Source organism: Canis lupus, chromosome 27 (genome assembly GCF_011100685.1).
Source record: "Canis lupus familiaris isolate Mischka breed German Shepherd chromosome 27, alternate assembly UU_Cfam_GSD_1.0, whole genome shotgun sequence".
NCBI lineage: Eukaryota > Metazoa > Chordata > Mammalia > Carnivora > Canidae > Canis > Canis lupus.
In genome coordinates, this window is record NC_049248.1 from 33,972,132 (window position 1) to 33,995,990 (window position 23,859).

The 23,859-nt window shown below is 39.1% G+C and overlaps 1 protein-coding gene across 1 annotated transcript in view; it reads left to right on the top strand.

Annotated features, from left to right (window-relative positions):
- Positions 1-5,481: 5,481 nt before the first annotated feature.
- PDZRN4 (PDZ domain containing ring finger 4) overlaps positions 5,482-23,859 on the top strand; it is a 352,120-nt gene continuing 333,742 nt past the window's right edge. The window contains exons 1-3 of the mRNA XM_038577323.1: positions 5,482-6,240; positions 8,879-8,965; positions 10,830-10,937. Of these exons, the coding sequence (XP_038433251.1) occupies positions 5,599-6,240; positions 8,879-8,965; positions 10,830-10,937 (837 nt within the window). The 5' untranslated portion in view covers positions 5,482-5,598. The remainder of the gene's footprint in view (positions 6,241-8,878; positions 8,966-10,829; positions 10,938-23,859) is intronic.

Sequence of the window (23,859 nt, forward strand, 5' to 3'; positions counted from 1 at the left end):
CTCCCTGCATGGAGCCTGCTTCTCCCTATGCCTGTGTCTCTGCCTCTGTGTGTGTGTGTGTGTGTGTGTGTGTGTCTATGAATAAATAAATAAAATCTTAAAAAAAAAGAAATCTTCAAAAGCTTTGAGAAATATCTGGAAGATATTAAAATCATGTAAAATCTTCATTGAAGACCCAAACACAAAATAAGGTTTCAACCAAAATATATAGTGATTGATTTATTAAGCCAGGACTCAAGAAATTAAGGCAATTTGTCTATTATACAGAAAACTCTCAGCTGCTTGAAAAAAAAGAAAAAGAAAAAGCCCTCTCTGCTATTTGAGATCAGTTATATAGGACAAAATGATCTAAAAATATAACCCCATTGGCATTACAAAGAACAATAAGGTCAATATTCACATTCATATCAATTACTCAAAGACTTCTAATAAATATGATCCTAGAACTTTCTTCCTTGGAGTAAGGATAACAAAAAAGTGGTAGCCTTTAAACAGTGGAATTCAAATAGACACAATTGTAGTTTTCATTCACATTATCAGTTTCAATGGTGCATTTTATTTTAAAATAATTCAATGTAGATGCAGGGGAAAAGGTCTTTATAGAGTACTGTTTAAGAGTGAGTATTCTTTAATGAGGCAGATTTTGGTTTAATCCATGGTTCTGCCTCTTTCTATTGTGTAAACTTGAGCAAATTGTGGGGATAATAATAACTACCCAAGATGATCATTGGAGAATTGAATATATTGTACATGTAAAGAGCATACTGATGTGTCTGTCACATAGAAAGAGCTATTACGTATTAGCTATTATAGCTGTTCTTGATACCTTCCCTCATTGTCAGTGACTGTGATCCACAAAGATATAGCACAAAATCAGGGTTAATTAAATGCAGGATTTAATGTGGCCTCCTGTACAAAGCATCTCTTACAACAGGCCTCTCTTAAGTAGGATAGTAATGTTACCCCCGAGTAATGTCTCAGGGACTCTAGATAGTCTGTTGTAGATGTGAAAGTTGCCACAATTTTTAATTTAATATCTCATTTTAACTTGGTTTTCTTCAGAGTCTTCCTTGGGCTTTGTCAGATAATTCATTCCCACAGACACTGTATAATTGCTATAAAACACTGTATTTTGATGTACATAATAGATCTGTTCACATTATTTTATTCCTTTTAAAAATGGCATTTGGAAAAAAAATGGTATTTGGTACTGTTGTGATGCCCCTTCTCCATTTTGCCAAAAATCATTGAAAAGCAAACTAATAGCAAACAATTCCTAATGGATTCTGTGTCAACAAACAGGGATTATTAAGGATTGGCGTTGCTCTATGTTCTCTGGGTTTAACTGCACATTTTCCAAAAAGTAAAACCTAGAACCAAACCCATATTATGTCTTTCTCTGGCATGATATCGGTTTATTTTGTAAAAATAACTGTCTTGTTTTAGTAAGTTTTCAAATACAGTTGATCCTTGAACAACACTGGTTTGAACTGCATGGGTCCACTTATATGTGAATTTTCTATAGGACTGTAAACGTAGTTTCTCTTCCTTATGATTTTCTGAATAACATTTTATTTTCTCTATTTTACTTTTTGTAAGTCTGTGTTAATCAGCTGTTTATAGTACGGGTAAAGCTTCCTGTCAATAGCAGGCTCCTAATAGTTAAGTATTTGGGATTCAAAAGCTATATGTGGATTTGCAACTGTGTGGGGGTTGGAACCCCTAACTCCTGTGTTGTTCAAGGGTCAACTTATTACTCTTTTTATCAAGTTCAGAATGTTTAAATATTCTCAAGCTGACCCTGTTATTATCTCATGCTTTATGAACACATTTATTTATGCTACTAGTTTCAATTCTGATCCTAGATTATGACATAAAAATATATCATGAGAAGAACAAAAATGAATGTTAACTTCAATAACACACAGAAATGTATCCCGTAGTCACTATTTTGGCCTGAACTAGCTGCATATTTCTGCCTCTTCTACTAGAATTATCTTATTTCACTATAGCTTAAATTTAGATCACTTTGGAAAAATGTATATTATTATACTAATATAATCTACATAATTATAGATTATAGTACTAATTCATGATATATGACCAGAGATTCAGGGGAAAAAATATATATAAATGATGAGATTTCAAGTTCTTAGAAGATTTAAAAATTATTCTCATGTTAAAAGCACCAACTTATGCTATATTATATGAACATGTGTGAAATAAAATTATTTATTCAAGAATTTCTTTGAATTTCTTCAAAATTTCCCTAAATTTCTTCCTGATTTTATGATTCTTAATCAAAAGCATGAGACAACATGAAAAAAATTACAAATGAGTTTCTGTGAAGTATTATCTATATGTGGGATGGGAAAAAACGATCTCTTTCTCCTTTTTCACCTCTCTAATCCTTTCTGAGTCTTGAAATATAACATTTCAATACCAGATCTGTTAGCATTTGACTTAACAATCAGTAGCTCTCAGATTCCCTATTCATCTTGGAAGTAGGGATGACTCAGAGCTAGGTTGGAATGCTGCCTCCTCTCACTGGCAACTCCCACAGGCACTCTAGTTTCATTATTGCTAGGAATTGGCTCAAGGAATATTGCAAGTTAGTTTTTTATCTGTTTTCACATATATATGACAGTGGATCCAAGTAAAAACTAGTTTCTATGCTGAAAATACTCAACCAAATACTACTTATAGATATTTTGAGTTATGCCATGGTCCTTGGTTTTGGGATGAGCTAAGGATACGTATTCTTTCCCTTGTCTCTTGATTGGCAAAAGCATTTGCTCAGATTCATTCCGAAGCGAAGTGTCAGGCCTGGTGTTGGCCCCAATCTGCAGGACAGCTAGAAGCTGGTGTTGCCCAACAAGAAGGAAGACAGAGCTTACCTTTCTGCTTTTCCTCGAGGTGCTATTCAGTATGCAATTTTCACTAGCCAGGGATTCTTAAAAGAAAATTATCATCAGGGAAAAACATAAGGATATGCCCAAGCTCATGATGCAACGTGCTAATTTGTCTCATTTGCCAAAGACATTTGAATGTTACTAGATCTGCTTTCCTGAAATACGTGGGCATATTTTAAACTTATTCCAAGTGCTTTCTTTGCTTACCTAAGCTAATTAACTCAATCTAATTAGGTTCCATGTTCTCCTCTCACTCTAACTTTTCCAAGCTATCACAAATTTCCTAATATATAGAATGCTCTTTATAGTTTGGGAAGTGAAATACCATTTGGCTCAAGGGCTATCACAGATTTATCATGCACAACATTTTCATATGGGAAGAGTCCATGAGTCTCACTTGGGCGTATCCATCCCTTAGTGTTGGACTTCTATAATGTTTTTCTCCTGCTACATCACTATTTTGGAAGTGCTGAAGCTTGCATTTTCTCATGTAAAAGATTTTCCTAAGCTCCTTTTTGGCCTACTTCATTACTTGGCCTCACTTCACATGTTCTCATTTTTTAAACTTGCTATTCTCTGTGGACAAGGTTTTTGACATCCATCTTCTCTTCCACAATCAAAATGTTATACATTCTGGAATTACCCAAACCATAATCTGCTCATGTTCCTTACTTTTGCTGCAAGAGTTACATGGGTGGATCAAGGACATCATATTAACTATTGTTTTAATTTTTTTTCTTTTCAAGTAGCTGCAAGCCTCATTTTCTTCATACCTCAATAGAATACTTTTTAGACTCCATCTCTTACTTTCTTTTTCAAATGCCATTATGTTTATCGAGAAACAATAAATGTCAAGCCCTAGCTATAAAATCATAGCTATAAGTCATAGCTTTTTCCATAGCTAAAAAAAAGATGGAATAGATCCCTTCTGCCCAGAATTATCTGAATTCTGAAGTTCCATAACATTCTGCTTTACCTGGTCTATGCAATTCCCAAGAATATGTTCACACATATTCACACTGTTAATGTTAAATTTCTTAGTTATTCAGGAATTTATCATTTGTTTATTTACCTGGCAAACGATAGGCCAAAGGGGAGGAGGAAGTTTGGAGCATTGTGGCAACTGTCACTTTATTATATATCTGCATGTATAAAATACAAAACATAGCATCTTATTTTTAAACACATTTAAAAGCATATCAAGTATCTGGCAAGTCACTCCAGGATCCTCACTCACTATTGAAAGGCTCTAATGAAATCTCATCTTTCATCTAGAAAGAAGCCTCAGAAGGTTCTTAGTAGCCTCTATTACTAGCGGCTACTAAATAAATAATAATGATAATAATGATTATTATTATTTGCCAATTCTTCGGTGAGCACCAAGGATTTAAAGGACAAAATCTGGAGCCTTGTTCATGCGCTTTAACTGATACCTTTGGTGCCATACAATACAAAGGCGCACAGCTTTCTGGAAACAACGCTCACCTGGCAGCGAGGAATCATCAGTGATTAATTTAGGAAGCCCATCCCAAGCAAGTGGAATGAGCTTCAGGATAATGGCAGTAAGTGGTGTGCATCCAGGTGACGGGGTGGCTGTGCACTCCTCAGGTTCAGAAGATGGTGAAGGAAGCTGAGGAAGGAGGGCTTGCATGTTTTCAGCAGGGCCTGGCATCTACATACTTTGAGGAGTCAAATGGAGGAAGGGGTAGTTTTGATCTAAAGTGTATATTCAGGGTAAGTAAGATACTGCCATTTCCCCGCTTTCCTTCACAACCCTCTAATTCTTCTTTCCAGGTGCCCAAAGGATCACATTCCCATTCCCAGGGGTAAAATACCTGCGGAACTAGAAGAGGGATGGTGTGCTGAGTGGAGCACACAGCCCTGGAGGCTGACCTCCGCGGTAGGAGGCTGACCTCCGCGGTAGGAGAATGGGGCGTCCTCCGCGGTAGGAGGCCTTGAAGGGCGGCTCAAGTTCTGCGGGGAGGTGTCCTAGGGCGAGCCCCCCGGCCTCTCCCCGCATCCTCGCTGTCGGGCATCCCTCCGCCTCGCTACGCTCACCTGGTTTCTGGATCGTGATTTGAGAAGCCTGGCTCTGGAGACCCCTCACCGCGCTCCCCTAAGGTCGCAGCCCCTTAGCTGCCGATTCAGGGGTTTAAGCTGATTTGAGAGAACGGAACTGCGTGTGTTTCAAACACCTTTACGGAAGCTCCGCTGGATGCGGGGCGATGCGCGTTTTAGCGGAAAACCGACGGACAGCGACCTTGCTCCCCGCGAGCTGACGCGCGGATGGAAGTAAAAGTTGTCCCCGGACCTCCGCGCCGCGCCCGTCATCAGCTCTGCCTTGACGACGGGGCCATTGTCAGCAGGTCTCAGCTCCTCGAGGACAAAATTGGAAAGAATATAAATTGCAGAGCCGCAAAAGAGGCGGAGGCGGTGCGTGCGCGCGCGCGCGTGTCCCGGGAGGTGGCGTCTATTAGCATCAATACGGCGGAGCCAGGGGACCCAGCCGGAGCCTGCAAACTTCCAGCCAAACTCCAGGATCGCGCCCCCCCCCCCCCTTCCTCCTCCTCCTCCCCTCCGTGCCTGACCCCTGCCGCGGGAAAGGCGTCCCCGGGGAAGCCCGGGGGAGCCTGGGGGCTCCGAGAGAGTGGCCTCGGATTCGCTGCTCCGCCTCCCCCTCCCGACGATGGGCTTTGCCCTGGAGCGCTTCGCCGAAGCGGCGGACCCGGACTGCAAGTGCAAACTGTGCGGCCAGGTGCCGGAGGAGCCGCTGTGCACGCCGTGCGGGCACGTCTTCTGCGCCGGCTGCCTGCTGCCCTGGGTGGCGCGGCGGCGCCGGGGCCCGCTGCAGCGCCAGCCCCCCGCGCCGGGCGAGCTGCACCGGGCGCCGCCTGCGCGCAGCCTCCTGCAGCAGCCGCGCGTCCAGGGCGGCGGCCGCTCGGCCCGGCTGCACGAGCTGGCGGCGCACGTCGAGCGCGGGGCCCGGCGCCGCCCGCGGGGCTGCGTCTCGGGGCCCGGCGGCCGCGGCGGCGGGGACCTGCCCGCGCGGGGGGGCTGCGGCGCGGCGCCGGGGCCGGGGCCGGGGCCCGGCCGGGGCGGGGGCGCGCGCGGGGGGCCGCCGGGCGGGAGCGGGAGCGGCAGCGGCAGCGGGCGGGGGCCCGGGGCGCGAGTCCTGGCCTGGAGGCGGCGCGAGAGGGCTCTGCGGGCGCAGCTCCGGGCGCTGCAGGGCGAGGTGCAGCTCGCGGCCCGCGGGTACCGGGAGAAGTTCGCGCAGTACATGGCTCACGTCCGCAACTTCGCCGGGGAGCTGGGCGGCGGCCGCGGCCCGGTAAGCGCAGAGGGATCCGGCTCCTGGAGGGCGGGGGCGGGGGGCGTGTGGGGTGGAAGAGGGAACCCCCCCCCCCCCGCGCCCGGGGAGCTCCCGAGCTGCCCTCCTGGCCCGCCGCGCCGGGGGAGGCGCGCACCCGCCCCACCGGTACCTGCCGGTACCTTAGCACCGCACTTGCCCAGGATTGCGCTCTTTCCACCTGAATTGGGGTTGGATCCAATTAAGGAGAATCGGTCCCAACTTTTCGGTGGAGAAGGAAGGATTAGGAAAACTCACTTTTCCACCCCGACCCTTGCTCCCCATCTCCTGTCCTACCCTCTCTCTGCGATTTTTTTTTTCTTTTCTTTTCTTTCTTTTTTTTTTTTTTTTTTTTTTTGGTGCCCTTGCCCTGTGCCTGAAGCCAATCAGAAACCAAAGCCGGGAGGTGAGGACTTCTCCGACCCTGTCTCCCCACTGCTGATGCCCCAGCATCATCCCTGAGGCCTTGTCATACACCTTTAGCTCCCAATGACTTAGTTTCCCTGCCAGGCTACCCATATGGGCCCCTTTCGACTCAGTGCAGGAACTGTCCGGGATGTGGAAACCAGGAAAACCTTGTGTTGAGAGATTAACAGATGGGATTTCTTGGACCTGCAGAGTTTTCATTAGCCTGACCTTCCCTGAAGAATCCTTTACTGCCTTGGGATTTCGTCACTGGTGGTGGTGGTGGTGGTGCTGCTGCTGGTGGTGTGTGTGTGTGTGTGTGTGTGTGTGTGTGTGTGTGTTGTGGGGGTGCTTGGGGAACCAGATCTGGGAGCAGCCACATCCATCTGCGGTCAGACTCGCCCTGTGAGCCCCTGGGCAGCGGCTGTTTCCCTTCTTTGTCGAAGCTTCTGGCCCCGAACTGTGCTGGGGGACTGCCCGCTTTCAGACTGAATAAACAAGCCTCTTTGCAGCACCCCGTGTGAAGAGGCTTGTTTATAAAGCTGTTCCTTCTCTTCTGGAGGACCTCTGCGCACTGTTTGACATTGTTGGTCGCTGCCATGGTGAGCAGGGATTTAGCAGAACTTGCGCTCCATTCAAGGAGCTGTTTTCATTCTTCAGCCTCCTGGGGAGGAGCAACACGGGATGATTCCCATTTGGGACTGCTTTGCACTGCCTCCAGCCCAGGCATGGAGTTTAGAAGCTTCTGTCCTTGAACCTTCCAAACCAAACCAACCAACCAACCAACCAACCAAACAAACAAAAAACCCCAAAACTGAAGTGTGAGTAGCTAAAACGTTTCCACTTAAAGGGAGGCACACTGCTTGTTAAAAAACTGGATGCTACCCCTCATCCTTTCTGTATCCTGTTCATAGCCAGGTAAATTTGCAAAATGGGAAGACCCAGAGAGGAGCACAGAAATGTGCTCTGTGTTATCAGGTCATGTTACAAGGTCGTAGGGAAGCAATGGTTGATGGAAAGGAGCAGCAGCTAGAATTCTATGACCGGGAAGTCCATGCAACAAGTCAAGCTATGATTCGAGAAGTGAGGGAAAGCTGCTCATGATTTGCAGACTGTCAGGCTTCTCTGCTCCTCAGAAATGTGTTCCCATTACCAGTAGGGGCTGCTGTGTGCACTGCCTGGGAGAAACTCCTAGGAAGAGGGGGTGATGGTGATACTGGTGCTGATGGTGCTCATGGAATTTTACCATTAACTGCCAAATGTAATTTCCTAGGACAGTTAATAATAGCCACAGCCATGAATAAACCTTACCCAGTCTGACATGATTTCATCTTGTATTTAAACTGGTCTTTGTTAATAAACAGGTTGTAGATATAATTACTATTTATTTTACTATTATCTGGTTGCCAGCAGAAGAAGTACAGTTTTATTTAACACAAATTCTTTCCTTTGAAAATTCTGGAAGAATTATGCAAAACCAAATAAGAATACTATTCAAAATTAGGATTACTGTCACTCAGATCCTGCTTTACAATAACAATCCAGGTATTACTGCCGAAAGAATTTTATCAATAACTCACTATTACTTCAATCTCCCAAGATTTTCCAAAGTGAAATTTTTATATAAAATAATTATGAGATTCTTCGTTTTACTCAACTGTAAAAAAAAAAAAGAAAAATAAGGATACCTTTAGGGTTACCAGAAATCTGTTTTAAATTACAATGAAGCCAGAATTAGATGATGTATTAGGATAAGAAACTGATGTGTGAAAATACGAAGCCCTTTAGACATTTTTGAAAAAAATGTTTCTCAAAAGCACTATTTAAAAAATACATATTTTCTTTCTTTTTTAAAAATTTTGTTTATTTATTCATGAGAGACACAGAAAGAGAGGCAGAGACAGAGGCAAAGGGAGAAGCAGGTTCCATGCAGGGAGCCTGATGTGGGACTTGATCCCAGGTCTCCAGGATCACACCCTGGGTCAAAGGTAGGCCCTAAACTGCTGAGCCACCCAGGTGTCCCAAAAATACATATTTTCATGGTGAATTTAGGAAGAAATTAATCTCCCAGATTCAGCCATCTTTAATGTTAAAATTTTTTTCTTTTCAGATGTTAATTTATGGACAGTTTTTTTTTTTTTAAGGTATGTGGCAGCATTTATTTTTTCTTTACTTTTTTTTTTTTTTTTAAACTATTTTATCTCTTTTTGTCTAGGATGGAGAACATAAGCCATTCACCATTGTGTTAGAAAGAGAAAATGACACATTGGGATTCAATATTATAGGAGGTCGACCAAATCAGGTAACCTACTTTGTTCATGCATAACTCACTCTTTGCTTGTAAAATAATAGAAGACAGCTTTCATTTGTAGATTTTAATCAGGAAAACAAGTGATTTAATCTTTAATAGCATGCTTATGATCAAATATCAGATTCCTTAATGCAGATTCTCAGTACATAATTACATTTTTTTGAAAAAAAAAAAAAACCAACAAAAAAACCCAACAGCTAACAAATTCGTCCCTCTTTCCTACTTTAGAAAAAAAGGAGAGTTTGTTTCACATTTTATTTACATTGTATAGCCCCATTGTTAAACTTCTTAAACCTATTTCACAATAATATGAATAGGCAATTTCTACTTGATAATATTAGATAACTATATTGCCTGATTATACCCTCTAATTATTAAGATCAGTTTGTTAGTGTTTAGGTGCTAACACAGACCAGGCAGTTTATAATGCACGTTGATGGAATGAACAGTTAAAATAAATTGAAATAAGGAATAATTGTTTTCACAATTATATAAGAAATACCATGTTAAAGATAATTGATTTGCAATATTGTTGGCTCCCCAAATCAAATCCTTAATTTAATTGAATGAATAATATTTTGTTAATTGATGCCAATTGTTTTCAAAATACATGAGTTGTAAACTTAAGCCAGTTACTGTAGTTGCAGAGTTCTTTTATATCCTTCAAATACTACATCAATTTAATTTTCAACATAACTAGAACAAAGTGGTAAAGTTAAAAAAAGAAAAGAAGCATGTTCTTTAATTTTCTTAATAAACTGCCGTGAAATTCTTGCATCTTGCATTGCAGATGTTGTCCAAGGAAACTGTCTTAGAGTTGTTGGCCATATGCTGTGTTTAGGTCGGGATGGCAATGACATATTTCCCCCTTACTGTTTAGTATTTTGAAAACCTAGCAACTAATGACTGCTGTGTTTCTGTTTCTAGAACAGTCTCTATTTATTATGAAAAGATAGAAGTCTTCTCATCGTATCTTTTTTGTTTTCTTTTCCCCTAAGGAATATTTTTTATAAAATGCTACTCAGGTGTTTGACATTTAGAGCACACTGGACATTTTTAAGAGGCTCTTCAGATTCATGTTAACGAAGGTTAATTAAGGAGAAATAATTGTATTTAAACTACCATGAAGTAAAATGACATTTGAAATTATTATTATAGTATGTTGGGCATTTTACCTAGATAAGTTTTGCAATATTATTGTTTTCCCATGACTGGCTAAAAGGTCCTATTTGTATTATATCAGTTATATGGTTGAGGTTTAATCATTAGGCTCATTGCACCTGGAAATGTGTACCGATTAGCCTTGAATGGGTTCTCTTGCAGTTACAGTTGATCTTTGGGGATTTTACACTTGAGCAAGCTCCTAGTCTCCCCTGTGAATACAGTCAGAACTATATTTCCAAATCTGTCATATCATGAGGCCAAATTGTATTTTCAAAACTATGACCATATCTCAGACCAAATATATTGTGAGGCTGGATATACTTTTTTGTTTTCTTGTAACCCTTTTTAATTACTCCATCTCTTTAGAAGTAAGATATTTCATAAATAATACTTCAGAGCCAGTCAATATCACCTTGTACATACCCTTTCCTCATAGCTTTTTATGTATATTCAAAAACATGGAGTAAATGGATAATCTTGTCAGAGATGCTGGACTCATTCATTAAAGCTGCCATCTTGATTAATGACTATTTGGTATTAAGGAAGTTAAAATTCAGTGCCAAATCCCCAGCTACTAGAGAGAGATGCATGTTTAGGGAGGATTGGCAATATTACATTTACTAAATTGTCCTTTATCCAACTAAAATTTTGCTTACATCTTTCTTACTGCTAATGGTTATACTTTTTATAGAATAATAAGGAAGAAACATCAGCGGAAGGAATTTATGTTTCAAAAATTTTGGAAAATGGACCTGCTGACAGAGCAGATGGCCTGGAGATTCATGACAAAATCATTGAGGTAAGACAATAATAAAACACCAATATGAGCTGTGAAAGAAATATTTGGACATTTTAAATTTCCAGACTTACTGTTTTACCTTGGTGTGGTATTTGCCAGAGTATATAACTAGAGTACATATCTATCTAGAATATTTATCTAATTTATATCAAGATTAGATCTTTAGATAAAAGAAAAAAAATCATCTGAAGTTTCCAAGTATGTTAATGAATATCTCTTTTTTAATAAATTGCTCTCCCCATGAACTATGAAGTTAGTTGTGTGATTATTAAGGGATAAATTTTGTATGACATTTCAAAAGATGATAAATCTCTGCTAGAAACATTTTTGATGAGGAAATATTACTGTCTTTGAAATGTGATTAGTATGTTACATGGGGAGTTTGGAATTACTTATGCAGAACTTTTTACCATTCCTTAGTTTAATATGGTTATCTTGTTCGTGTATTTTTCCATGGGGGGGAAAAGCAGATTTGTTTTTTCCTGTTGGAAACACCTGGTGAGAACTCTTCATTTTCTCTATTGTGCATCGTAGCTATATTTTTATATTGGGGGTTGACAAAGAAAATATATATAAGTTAGTGAAATTTGGGCTGTGATAATGGAGTTTTTGAAATTTTAACTGGTATTACAAAAATGATTAGATTACTTTTATCAGTGAAATTATTTCCAATGCATTTGTAAAGGCATAAGTAGGAATTTGGAAAGTTTATTTGACCTCACTATTTTGGAAATATTCTGTTTATTCTAGGTTATGTAATAATTAGTGCTGTCTTTCTGAATATCTGTATAAAATCTCTGGATGGCGATTTTTTAAAAGTAAATTTTGAATAAAATTTTAGATATTCATACCTCTTTTTTGCATTAAAAAGTTGAATTTTGAATAATTTGACCTTAGACAAGAGTGAAGAACGTAGAAGAGCCAATAGTGGTTTTGTTTCAGAAAAAACTCATAATATCTAGATATAGGCTGACTAAGTGCTTTGGGGAAGGGAGAGGAGATGGCCTTTGGCTGAAAAAGTGGGTTTTATGTGAAGAGGTCTTTTGTATTAATATTTTCTCCTTCCAGTTGTGTAGCCAAGAAAAAAAAGTATAGACTTACTTTCATTGATGCTATCCAGTTTGTCTTGGCAGTTTGCCCAGTGGAAATATTTACATGCTGCAGTTTGTATAGTTAGAAATTTTCTATTTCTACTCGTGTTTGTGCAATATGATTTAAAGGGTAAATAACCTAAATGACAATAAATTATCCTGGTTACTTTCTGCCTTATCTCTAAAGCATTTTGATTTTTATTGTTAAATGGAAAATGAATGCCTACATTTGATAGTCTTAGAACGCTAATGGAACTGAATACATATATCTAATTAGCACACACTCACATATATGCACACAGAAACATGTAATGAGGATTTAAAAAACAATTTAGCTAGGTAACAGTGTTATATATGGTCCATTAATGTTGCATTAAAAAGGAGGAAGAATAATTTATTTTTTATATTGTAATATAGCACTTTTGTTAAAAATTCATTTTTTTAATGTGAAAAGATAATTTGATAAAAATGGTGGTGGTAAGTCAAGGTCATCTAGACATCTAGCTAATATTCTTACTAGTATATGTCAGAATCACCTTATTTAAATCATATAGAGAGCAAGGATCAACGATGTAAATCTAAATTGCAATTTATAAGTAGCTGCAGTATTGTTATTATTTCACCTTGACGTGCATATATTATCAGTTGATGATGAGCTTGAAATTTGCCTCAATTATAGAAATATATTGGTGCATCTTTTATGCCAGGGTACATTGTAATAGGCATATTTTTGTTATCCTCGAATGGATTCATGTGAACACATTTGCAGTTGAAGATGAGTTAGATGATATTCATATTTTTGGAATATTGTCTGTTAAATAGCATAAATATTTTAAAAGGAATATTATTAGAAATCTCTCATATTCAGTTGTTCAGTGATGCCATCAGCTTTTAAAATGGATAGTTGTGTATACACACACACAAGTAGCATGCTAGTTTCGTGTGTATATATGTGCAAAATATCCTATGTAACAATTAATTTAGAAATATTTGATTCCTGTCAATTATTTTAGTTAATCTGCCATTGTATCAGTCAACTTTACACACTTTTTTTTAAAGATTTATTTATTTATTCATGAAAGATACATAGAGAGAGGCAGAGACATAGGCAGAGGGAGAAGCAGGCTCCCCTCAGGGAGCCATATGTGGGACTTGATCCCAGATCCCATGATCACACCCTGAGCCAAAGGCAGACGCTCAACTGCTGAACCACTCAGGTGTCCCAACTTTACACATTTTATAGTAACAGGAAACCAATATGAAATATATATGATTAATTTAAAATGTGCAAAGACAAAATAGATTTTAAAATAGAGTAATTCATTTTCCATTTTTTGTGCTCAGTGATTTGTTTATTGAACTAATTTAATGCAACGTTTTTTTCTACTTTTGAATTTGAAATGGCTATGCTGATTTATATGTGGTGCCACAAATTTCTTAGCAGTATAAAGTACACAGTAGTTCATATATTATGAAACTCTCCATATGGGATAAGAGAAACTGTTAAGCAATCCTTTTTTTTTTCTTATAGTCCAGACATACTGAAAATATTTTATCTAGTTAATTGCTTAAAGCACATATAATAGATTTATGAATTGTTCTTATAAAATAACAAAATTTTCTTAAATCATTCATTTGGAGGAGAAAGAACATATGTTAAAGGTCTAGTTCTATAGGTAATTAAAGATTTTACTAATTTGCCAAAGTTTAGCAAAAGCCAACAACTCTAACAGTATTATTTTTTAAATAGTTTGCATTCCACTGAAGCAGATCAAAATCCAGAATCACAAAAGAAAAAAAATCATAGTATTAATGTAAATCTGTATCATAGTTTTCACATAATACAAAGAAAATTCATTTTTGGAGTCAGTCTGCTTGAGCAAGATTACATTTAGTAGTTTCTAGGTATTTACACATCCATATTTGCTAAAACATTTTTTGGTGTACATTCAGAAGAGAAATCCATTGTGTTAGTTACAGTATTAGGTGTCAGAGATCACTAGAGACCAAAAAGGCAAAAGACATTACTAAAGGCATTGAGACATGGCAAAAGTTCACATCGACCAGGAATTCACCAGAGCATACATCCAAATAAAAGCCTCTTTTGCATGCTGTTTTACACCCTCTCAAGACTCAAAGGCACCACAGAAGAGTCTTGATACCATCAGAGGCTTGGGCACAATTCTTTAAGAGGGCAGCAGTGCCATTGCTGTGACGATCATCATGTTGGGATGCCTGTGGGGTGCGTGGGAGTTAAGAATCAAAGTTCACTGCTGCTGTCAGCAGTTATTCCTCTGTTATTATTCCTGTGATGCTGTTAGCAGGCATACAACCTTAACCCCAGAGTGGGAAAGTGAATAGAAGGGTGCAGAGTCATTTATGGCTCTTTGTTCCCACTTTCTACCTCCCCTTCTAGCTCCCGCCAGCTCCTAGCCAGTGCTGGGTAACTGCAAAGTCCTCCTTTCTAGCTTCTGGAGACCAGGGAGTAGGGGTGGAGGTCTGTGAAGTCTATGCGAAGAACAGTTTGGAGCAGAAAGCAGAATTTTCTCTAGTGTATGCATTAAAGTCTCTTCTATTTACCTAGCTTGAAATTCATAATGAAATGCAGCACACAATGCTTTTTTTTTTTTTTTTGTACTGTAGAAACAGTTCCCACATTGAGCAATGTCAACGTAGCACTTTCTGCAGGGGGCTGAGTGTAGTACTAGCAGAAGGAACTTTACCAATGCAATGTCTCAAGGAGAACTTAACTAGTCGGGACACCAGCCACACCATCTTTTAGTTCTGTAATGGTGTTTTGCATTCTCTAGAACTGTGCTGCTAAATTAAAAATCTTTGGGGGTTATCATGTTTATTTGCTTAAGTCTCTGCACAGTTTGTTTACAGGTGTTAACACAGGAACTGTAAATGCAGATCAGAGCTAAACATTTAGGAATCCCGTTGAATTGGATCTACAGCGTGCTACCTCTGTGTGTGCTTGATGGCACAGTGCACCTTACTACCTCATAAAGCAGCCGTGCTAATTTGTGTATGCTTAGGAAGCATTTATGAGTTTTAGAAGGGCACTTGTAAATCTGGTGGACAGTTAGTTTTTTGAGAAATTGCTGTTTAATTTGAAGACATCACTGAACTCTTCAATAACATATTATTATCATCCCACATTTTAAAAGTGTTTTTTAACTGTCCAAGTAACATTGACTGATCATCTGAAAGAATTAGGGAAGAACTGAAAGTAATCATGTCAGTGCAAGTAAAGAATTACATTATATGAGATTTGTAATCATGATTAAATGCTACTTAAATTGACTGCGGTTTTAACAGGATATAGTTATCTTGAAAAGTGTTGTGCTGCAGTGGGAAAAGCATGAATCCTGGAATCAAGGAAATCTGGTTGGAATTCCTGTCCTGCCTCTGTAAGCGCGTGTGACCTTGAGCAAGCCAGTGGTTGTACCCCAGTTTCTATGCCATTCATGTTTATTGTATATGCAAATTGCCTGACACAAGGTAGGTTCTTAGAACCCAGTATCACGAGCCTGATGGGTCTCTCAGCTTACGCAAGTAGTTCATTCTCCAGAACACAGAGAAATGGGGGCACGGATGTTTTCCTTTCTTGGAGAATCTAGATCACTCTCCTCAACTTTTAGTCATTCTCATTTCTATAGACCTCACCATCTGGATGAGTAAATGTAGGAAGTTTGAACTCATATATTTTCATATATTCATATGGACACTTAGATGCAAGAAGGACTGTGGTGGAAACTTTGTGCACTTATGACTTAATCATTCAATAAATATTTATTAATTGCGTATATGTGCCAGGCAACATCTCTGTATTATGGAAATAAAGAGCAATAAGAACTATTGTCCATATGAATATATGAAAATGTGTGAGTTCAAACTTCCTATATTTACTCATCCAAATGGTGAGGTCTCTGCCCTCTAGTAGCTTGTGGTGTACAGATTCCATTTTCTGCCTATACAAGGCAAAGTGGGCCCTAGGGGGAAGCTGTTCCTTCAGTTGTTATGAACTTAAACGGACCTTACCAGCATATCTTAGTGGAATGACACTGAGGGTTTATCCTAGTTTTCCCCTTCTCCCGGAGTAGTTCAACTCGTTTTAAGAAATTATGATGTAGGGATAGTAAAGTAGTAATGTGAATGTAAGACAACATTGTATATTCAGGAAGGGGCATGGGCTTTGAACTGGGTTCTTTGCTTTAAGTTTATACTGGGTTATCTCACAAAGATTTTTCAAACTTTCTTATTCTAAATTTCTTTCCTGTGACTATGAGGGTAGAAATAGCTAGCCCCTCAGAACTTCTATCTAGATGATCATACTGATTTGCCATTCTACTGAATTTCCATTATGAATAAGTACAGTTTTATTTTAACCTACAAAGAAAAGACTGGAAAGGTCTTTATATTCAGGCTTTAATGTGTTAAGCACTATTTTATCTGTTTTAAATTTATAAGGTATGAACTTGAGTTTGATTTTTTTTTTTTGAGTGCTAAGCTTCTGAGCAAGGAAACAGGACCACCACACATGACTGCAGTTTTCACACTTAACATGGTGTCCCTGTCAGAAGGTCTGGCGGTGGTTCCCATTCTCCTCATCATTTTGTACCACAAAAAACCTCATCAGATCACTGATAACATTATTTTTTATTAAGGTAAATTGCATACATACAATATTATGTTAGTTTCAGGTGTACAACATAGTGATGCAATATTTGTGTCTATTGCAAAATGAACACCACAATAAATCTAGTTAACATCATCAAGATACATTGCTATAGATTTCTTTTTTCTCTTATGATGAGAACTTTTGAGATCCGGTCTCTTAGCAGCTTTCAAATATGCAATACAGTACTATTAACTATAGTTACCATGCAGTTCATTACAAACCTATGACTTATTTATTTTTTAAAGTAGAATTTTGTACCTTTTGACTCCCTTCAACCATTTTGCCCAACTTCTAGTCACCACCCATCTGTTCTCTGTATCTATGTTTTGTTTGTTTTTGAGAACTCTACAGTATCTGTCTAGCACTGTCTCATTCATTTCAGTTAGCACAATGCCCTCAGGATCCATCCATGTTGTTGCAAGTAGCAGGATTTCATTTTTTCATGGCTGAATAATATTCTGCTGTGTGTGTGCATGCATTATATATATGAATATCGTGATTTCTTTATCCATTATATATATGAATATCATAATTTCTTTATCCATTCATCCATTGATGGAGACTTAGGTTGTTTTAATATCTTGGCTATTATAAATAATCCTGCAGTGAAGATGAGGGTGCGTATAGGTTTGGAGTCAGTATTTTCATTTTCTTCAGATAAATACCCAGAAATGGAATTGATGGATAGATTTTGAGGAACCTCCATATGGTTTTCCATAGTAGCTGCAGCACCAATTTACATTCCCACCAGCAGTGCACAAGTGTTCCCCTTTCTCTACAATCTCACCCGCTTGTGTTATATCTCTTGTCATTTTGATAACAGCAATTCTAACAGGTGTGAGATGAGATCTCATTATAGTTTGGATTTGCATTTCCCTGGTGGTTAGTGATTTTGAGCATCTTTTCATGTACCTGTTGGCCATTTGTATATCTTCTTTGGAAAATCCAAAAGGTCTATTCAGATCTCCTGCCCATTTTTTTTATTTATTTTTTTTATTTATTTATGATAGTCACAGAGAGAGAAAGAGAGAGAGACAGAGACATAGGCAGAGGGAGAAGCAGGCTCCATGCACCGGAAGCCCGATGTGGGATTCGATCCTGGGTCTCCAGGATCGCGCCCTGGGCCAAAGGCAGGCGCCAAACCACTGCGCCACCCAGGGATCCCTCCTGCCCATTTTTAATCCAACTGTTTGTTTGTTGTTATTGAATTGTATGAGTTCTTTATATATTTTGGATATTAACCCCTTAAAGATATATGATTTGCAAATATTTTCTCCCATTCCATAGATTGCCTTACAATTCTGTTGATGGTTTCCTCTGCTGTGCAGAAGTTTGTTGGTTTGCTGTAGTTCTGCCTGTTTGTTTTTGCTTTTGTGGTCATTGCTTTTGCTATCAAATCCAAAAAATTATTGTCAAGACCAAAGTCATGGAAATTACCACCTATGTTTTCTTCCAAGAGTATTATGGTTTCAGATCTTATGCTCACGCTTTTAATCCCCTCTCAAGTAATTTTTGTGTATGGTATGAAAAAGTGGTCCAGTTTCATTCTTTTGCATGTGGCTGTCCAGTTTTCCCAACACCACTTACTGAAGAGCTTTTTTAACCTCATTGAGTATTCTTGGATCTTTTTTCTTAAATTAATTGACCATATATTCATGGGTTTATTTCTGGGCTCTCTGTTCCATCCCATTGATCTATTTGTTTTTATGTCAGTACTATACTGTTTTGATTAGTATAGTTTTATAATATAGTTTGAAATCAGGGAGTGTGATGCCTCCTGTTTTGTTCCTCTTCTCAACATTGCTTTGGCTATTCAGGGTCTTTTGTAGTTCCATACAAATTTTAGGAGTGATTTTTGTGTTGTGTTGAAAATGCCATTGGAATTTTGATTAAGATTGCATTGAATCTACAGATTGCTTTGTGTAGTGTGGACACTTGTGTAGTATTGGAAATGCAACAGATTTCTCTGTATTGATTTAGTATCCTGCAACTTTATTGAATTCATTCATTCATTCTCACAGTTTTTTTGGTAGAGTCTTTTTTTTTAAATTTTTATTTATTTATGATAGTCAGAGAGAGAGAGAGAGAGAGAGAGAGAGAGAGAGGGGCAGAGACACAGGCAGAGGGAGAAGCAGGCTCCAGGCACTGGGAGCCTGACGTGGGATTCGATCCCGGGTCTCCAGGATCGCGCCCTGGGCTAAAGGCAGGCGCTAAACCGCTGCGCCACCCAGGGATCCCTTTGGTAGAGTCTTAAGGGTTTTCTGTGTGTAATATGCCATCTGCAAATAGTGACAGTTGTATTTCTTTTTAATTTGGATGCCTTTAATTCTTTTTCTTGCACAATTACTCTGGCTAGGACTTCCAATGCTAAAATGAAAGTTGAATAAAAGTGGTGAAAATGTTCCTGAGCTTACAAGAAAAGCTTTCAGCTTTCACATTGGGTGTGATACAAGCTGTAGGTTGTCATATATGACCTTTATTTGTTGAGGTATGTTTTCTCTGTATCCATTTAGCTGAGTTTTTATCATAAATAGATGTTGAATTTTCTCAAATGCTTTTTCTGCATCTATTGAGATGATCATATTTAAGCTTTATTTTATTAATGTGGCATATCACATTGGTCAATTTGTGGATATTGAACTATCTTTGCATTCCTAGAACAAATCCCATTTTATCATGGTATGTGATTCTTTTAATGTGTTGTTGTATGCAGTTTGCTAATATTTTGTTGGAGATTTTTTGTGTCTATTTTCATCAGAAGCATTGGTCTATAATTTTTGTGTGTGATGCCCTTGTTTGGTTTGCTATCAAGGTAATGCTAGCTATGTAAAATGAATTTGAAAGTAGTCCCTGTATTTTATTTTTTGGAAGATTATGAGAAGAATTGGTATTAATTCTTATCTGAATGTTTGGTAGAATTCACCAGAGAAACTGTATGGTCGCGGGCTCTTGTTTATTGGCAAGCTTTTGATTACAGATTCAATTTCCTTACTAGTAATTGGTTTGTTCAGTTTTTCTGTTTCTTCATGATTCAGTCTTGGGAGCTTGTATGCTTCGAGGAATTTATCCATTCCTTTTAGGTTATCCAATTTGTTGCCATATAATTGTTCATAATAATCTCTTAATCTTTTGTATTTTTTGTGTGTCTTTTGTAATGTCACCTCTTTCATTTCTGACTTTATTTATTTGAGTCCTCCCTCTTTTAAGCCTACTAAGCTATTTTCACTTTGTTTCTGTTTTTGTTTTGTTGCTCTGATTGGGTGAGTTCCACTGCCTCTTCACTGATCTTTTCTTCTCCTTCATCTAGTCTACTGTTGAACTCTTCTGATGATTTTTCAGTTCAGTTAATGTATTCTTCTACTCTCTGATTTCTGTTTGATAATTTTTTTTTTTTACAGCTTCTGTCTCTTTGTTGACATTTTCCCTGTGTTCATCAATTCTTCTCCCAAGTTTGGGACCATCTTTATGGCTGTTACTTTGAACTCTTTATTAGGTAAATTACTTATGTCTGTCTCATTAAGTTCCCTCCCCCTTGGGGTTTTATCTTATCCCTTATTTGGAACATATTTCTCTGTTTCATTTTTCCCTGATTCCAAATGTTCATTTATATGTGTTAGTTGAAACAACCACCACTCCCTGTCTTGAAGAAGTTGTCTTTGTGTTGGAGATGAAAGTTACTGTTCAACCTTGCCCTAGCTCTTGGTTGTCTCTTGAACCTTTGTGATTGTTCAAGTAGCCTGCTTTATTTTTAATAGCTTTCAGTAGTTGAGTGTGTGCCAGAACTGATCAGTGTCCCAAAGGGAAGGATCTCAACAACTAGATTTAAGCTGATTGGAGCCAGTCCATAGGCAGCAGCTTTTTAAGTATGCAAATATATCCAGTTGTGTAGGACCACAAGTGTCAGTCTTGCCACTGGAACAGGCCATCTAGATGTGTGCTCTGGTGGCAGTTGAAAAAAATCAGGGGTCCAGGTGGGGGATACTGGTCATTGTAGTGAGGCAGATGGAGAGTGCAAGTATGGCATCCCCTGGCCTATATTCCCTGAGAGCACCTCCATAACCTCTAGAGAGTGCCAAATCTCAACTTGCTCCTAAGGCCAAAGCTCTAGGACAAGAAAGCCTTTCTCAGAAAGACTGTGGGTGTGTTTCAGCAGCTATTTGCGCAGTTCCCTGGGAGTAAGAGTGGTAATCTGCCAAGAACTGCCTCTCCAATTGTTGGAGTCCCAAGGGACCTATGAGTGTCAGCAGCTCTGGCCTCCAGAGCCAGGCACTCAAAGGGTGGCAGCCACAAAAACGGAGCCACAAGACCTAAAAACCAGGGCACCAGGTGTATATGGAAGCTTCCCTTCAGGAATGTGCCAGTGGGAGAGTGCAAAACTGCCATCCTCTGGGAAAAAGGAAAAAGAAAAAAAGAAAAAGATAAAATGAAAAAAGAGAAAGAGAGAGAAGACATAAGAAAGAAAGAGAAATATGGTGCCTGCCAGCATCAGCAAGGCGGGGGGCCAGGGTGGAAGATGACACCTGCCTGTTAGAGCATAAAAATGGCACACACACCCCTCCGAGGGAAAAATGTAGCTGGCTTTAGCAAGGCAGAGGAAGAGCAGAAAGATGGGACCCATCAGCCTCTATCCCAGGGAGTATCCTAGTATGCCCCCGCCCCTCAGACCAAAATTAGCAAAGAAATTTCTTCAACGTAATGCCATACAAAAGGCTGCTTTTTTTTTTTTTTTTTTTTTTTTTTTTTTATTTATGATAGTCACACAGAGAGAGAGAGAGAGGCAGAGACACAGGCAGAGAGAGAAGCAGGCTCCATGCACCGGGAGCCCGATGTGGGATTCGATCCCGGGTCTCCAGGATCGCGCCCTGGGCCAAAGGCAGGCGCTAACCCACTGCGCCACCCAGGGATCCCAAAAGGCTGCTTCTTTGAGGGGTCCTGGGGTGTGAGAATCTCCCTGTGACCCCTTTAAGATTTGTTTCTTGGTTTGCCATAGCTTTGTGGGTCTTATGGATGCAAATCCCATTGGTTTTCATGGGAGGAGGTGAGTTTAGGATCTTATTACGTTGCCATCCTGAGCCAGAACTTCCCTATAACATTATTGAGATTTATTGTAAATTGAGATCCAGACTTGATTTTAAGTAAAATTTTGAAGTGAGCCATACGTCACGACCTTTTGCTCTTCTTTTCCCTCCATCATCCTGGTCATCTGGCACCTTCTTGCTCATGGTCTGATTTCTTAGCAGCTTTTGTCTTTTGGGAAGAACGTCTTTAAATTCACTTATACCAAAAAATAAAAAAAATAAAAAAAAATAAAAATAAATTCACTTATACCAATAGATATTTGAATGACAAAAGTGTGTCCCATTGATGATATCTGAACTTTACATGGAAGTAATAACTCAATGATTCTCGAGCTTTTGCCATTTTCATCTTGAACACGATTGCTTCTTCGGTCGACTTTCCCTTCACCCAGTCTCTACCATTTGCAGCTCAGCTGGCCTGCTACTGTCAGGATTGTCACTATTTTACTTCTTTGTTTAAAGCCCTTCATTAGCATTTTATTAGCAATAGGATAAAATCCAAATTTGTTAGGCAAAAATGGACCTTCAAACCTTTTATTTTGTTTTTTTTAAGTTTTTGCTTTTAGACCTTCTGTAGTCACATGAAACTCCTCCCCTTTCTTATTCCTTCTTTTCTTTTGACTTGGTGTTCTCACCCCTCCCCTACATCTCTCCTATAGCTGGCAAGTTTCTGATATTCTCAAGAATCCTCCACACTCCACTCTATCCATCTGTGGATTTATTTCTGTGGCCAGTGCATTTCTATACCTCTCATTTCCATAACATTTTTCCTGTGCTCTGCTATGTGTTTATTCTCTCATGGTGTTCCCCTCGCGAAAATGTATGGATTTCTTAAAAAAGTGGTTTAGGATTTTCTTGAACTTAATACCTCCAGCACCCTTCCTGCTCCTAGCATTGTGCCTGGCAAACTACAGGCATTCTGTTAATTTTCTTTGAATAATGGAATAAATGAATGGATAGACCTTGAGCTCAGAATTTCAGGCATTATAGTCTAGATGTAAGAGTTTTTCAGATGTCTAGTGGGCTGTCCCTGAAGGCTCTCTCTGTTGCCTTCTGTTCCCTTTCTTTGCATCTTTATCACAAAGTCAACCAGAAGTTAGAAGACTTACTGCTTCTTAAGTTTCAAAATCTCTAAGAACTCGTAATAATGGACTGAAACAATTGTATTTCTATAGACTCTCCCTTCTATCCTGTAAATAAGAAAGAACCCAAGTCTGCAACATGGTGTTTCAAATTCAGTTTATATAACTGCATGAATTGGATTGGAAGATATGTGTTTGCCTTCACCCTAACACAGGTTTTTCATTACTGAACTACACACGGTAAAGCTGACTGTATTCACATGCCTGCCTGCAAAGCAGATTTGCAGAAAATGGCACTGGATTGAACATGGAATTGAACACAAACATGATTAACCACAGAGGAACTGAAAGATGAAAGATGTTTCCAATGTTTCCAAGCCTTGTGAATGGTTTGGTGAAAAAGATAGAAGCTTCCTAGAGCTGGAAAGTGGCTGGGAGACTCTTTGAAGTGCCCATGATGAGAGCTGCTTGGAATAATTAACAGTAGCCCCAGCTGTGGGGCATTCTGTAGAAGCTTAAGAGGCAACTCACTCAACTTGTGCTTGGAACTTTGTGAGGCAAGTTTTAAAAGAATGTGTTTTCATAGAATACATGCTGTTGTATTCCTATTAGATTCTGTTTTTTTTTTTTTTTTTTTAACAGACATGAATAGAAATTTCTCCATTCTTGTTTCAAACATTGTTCTTCCCACTGACTTGAAAAAGTGTGTCAAATGAGAAAGGGCAACTGACATGTGTTGGATGGATGTGGTACCTGGTACCCTAACCATATCACAGTCCAAAGGCTTTATGGGCAGTGTCTTTAATCAGCTCCTCTCTTCTTTTTTAAGCAGGTAACAGTTTTCTTAAGAAGAGCTTATTACTCTTTTTATAATCAGCATCTCAGGGGTGATTCATTATTATTTTCAAATAAAAAATGCCCCAAGAATAGACAGTCATTATGTGGCTAAAAACATTTTAATGAACTCTATGTTGCAGTAAAAGGTAC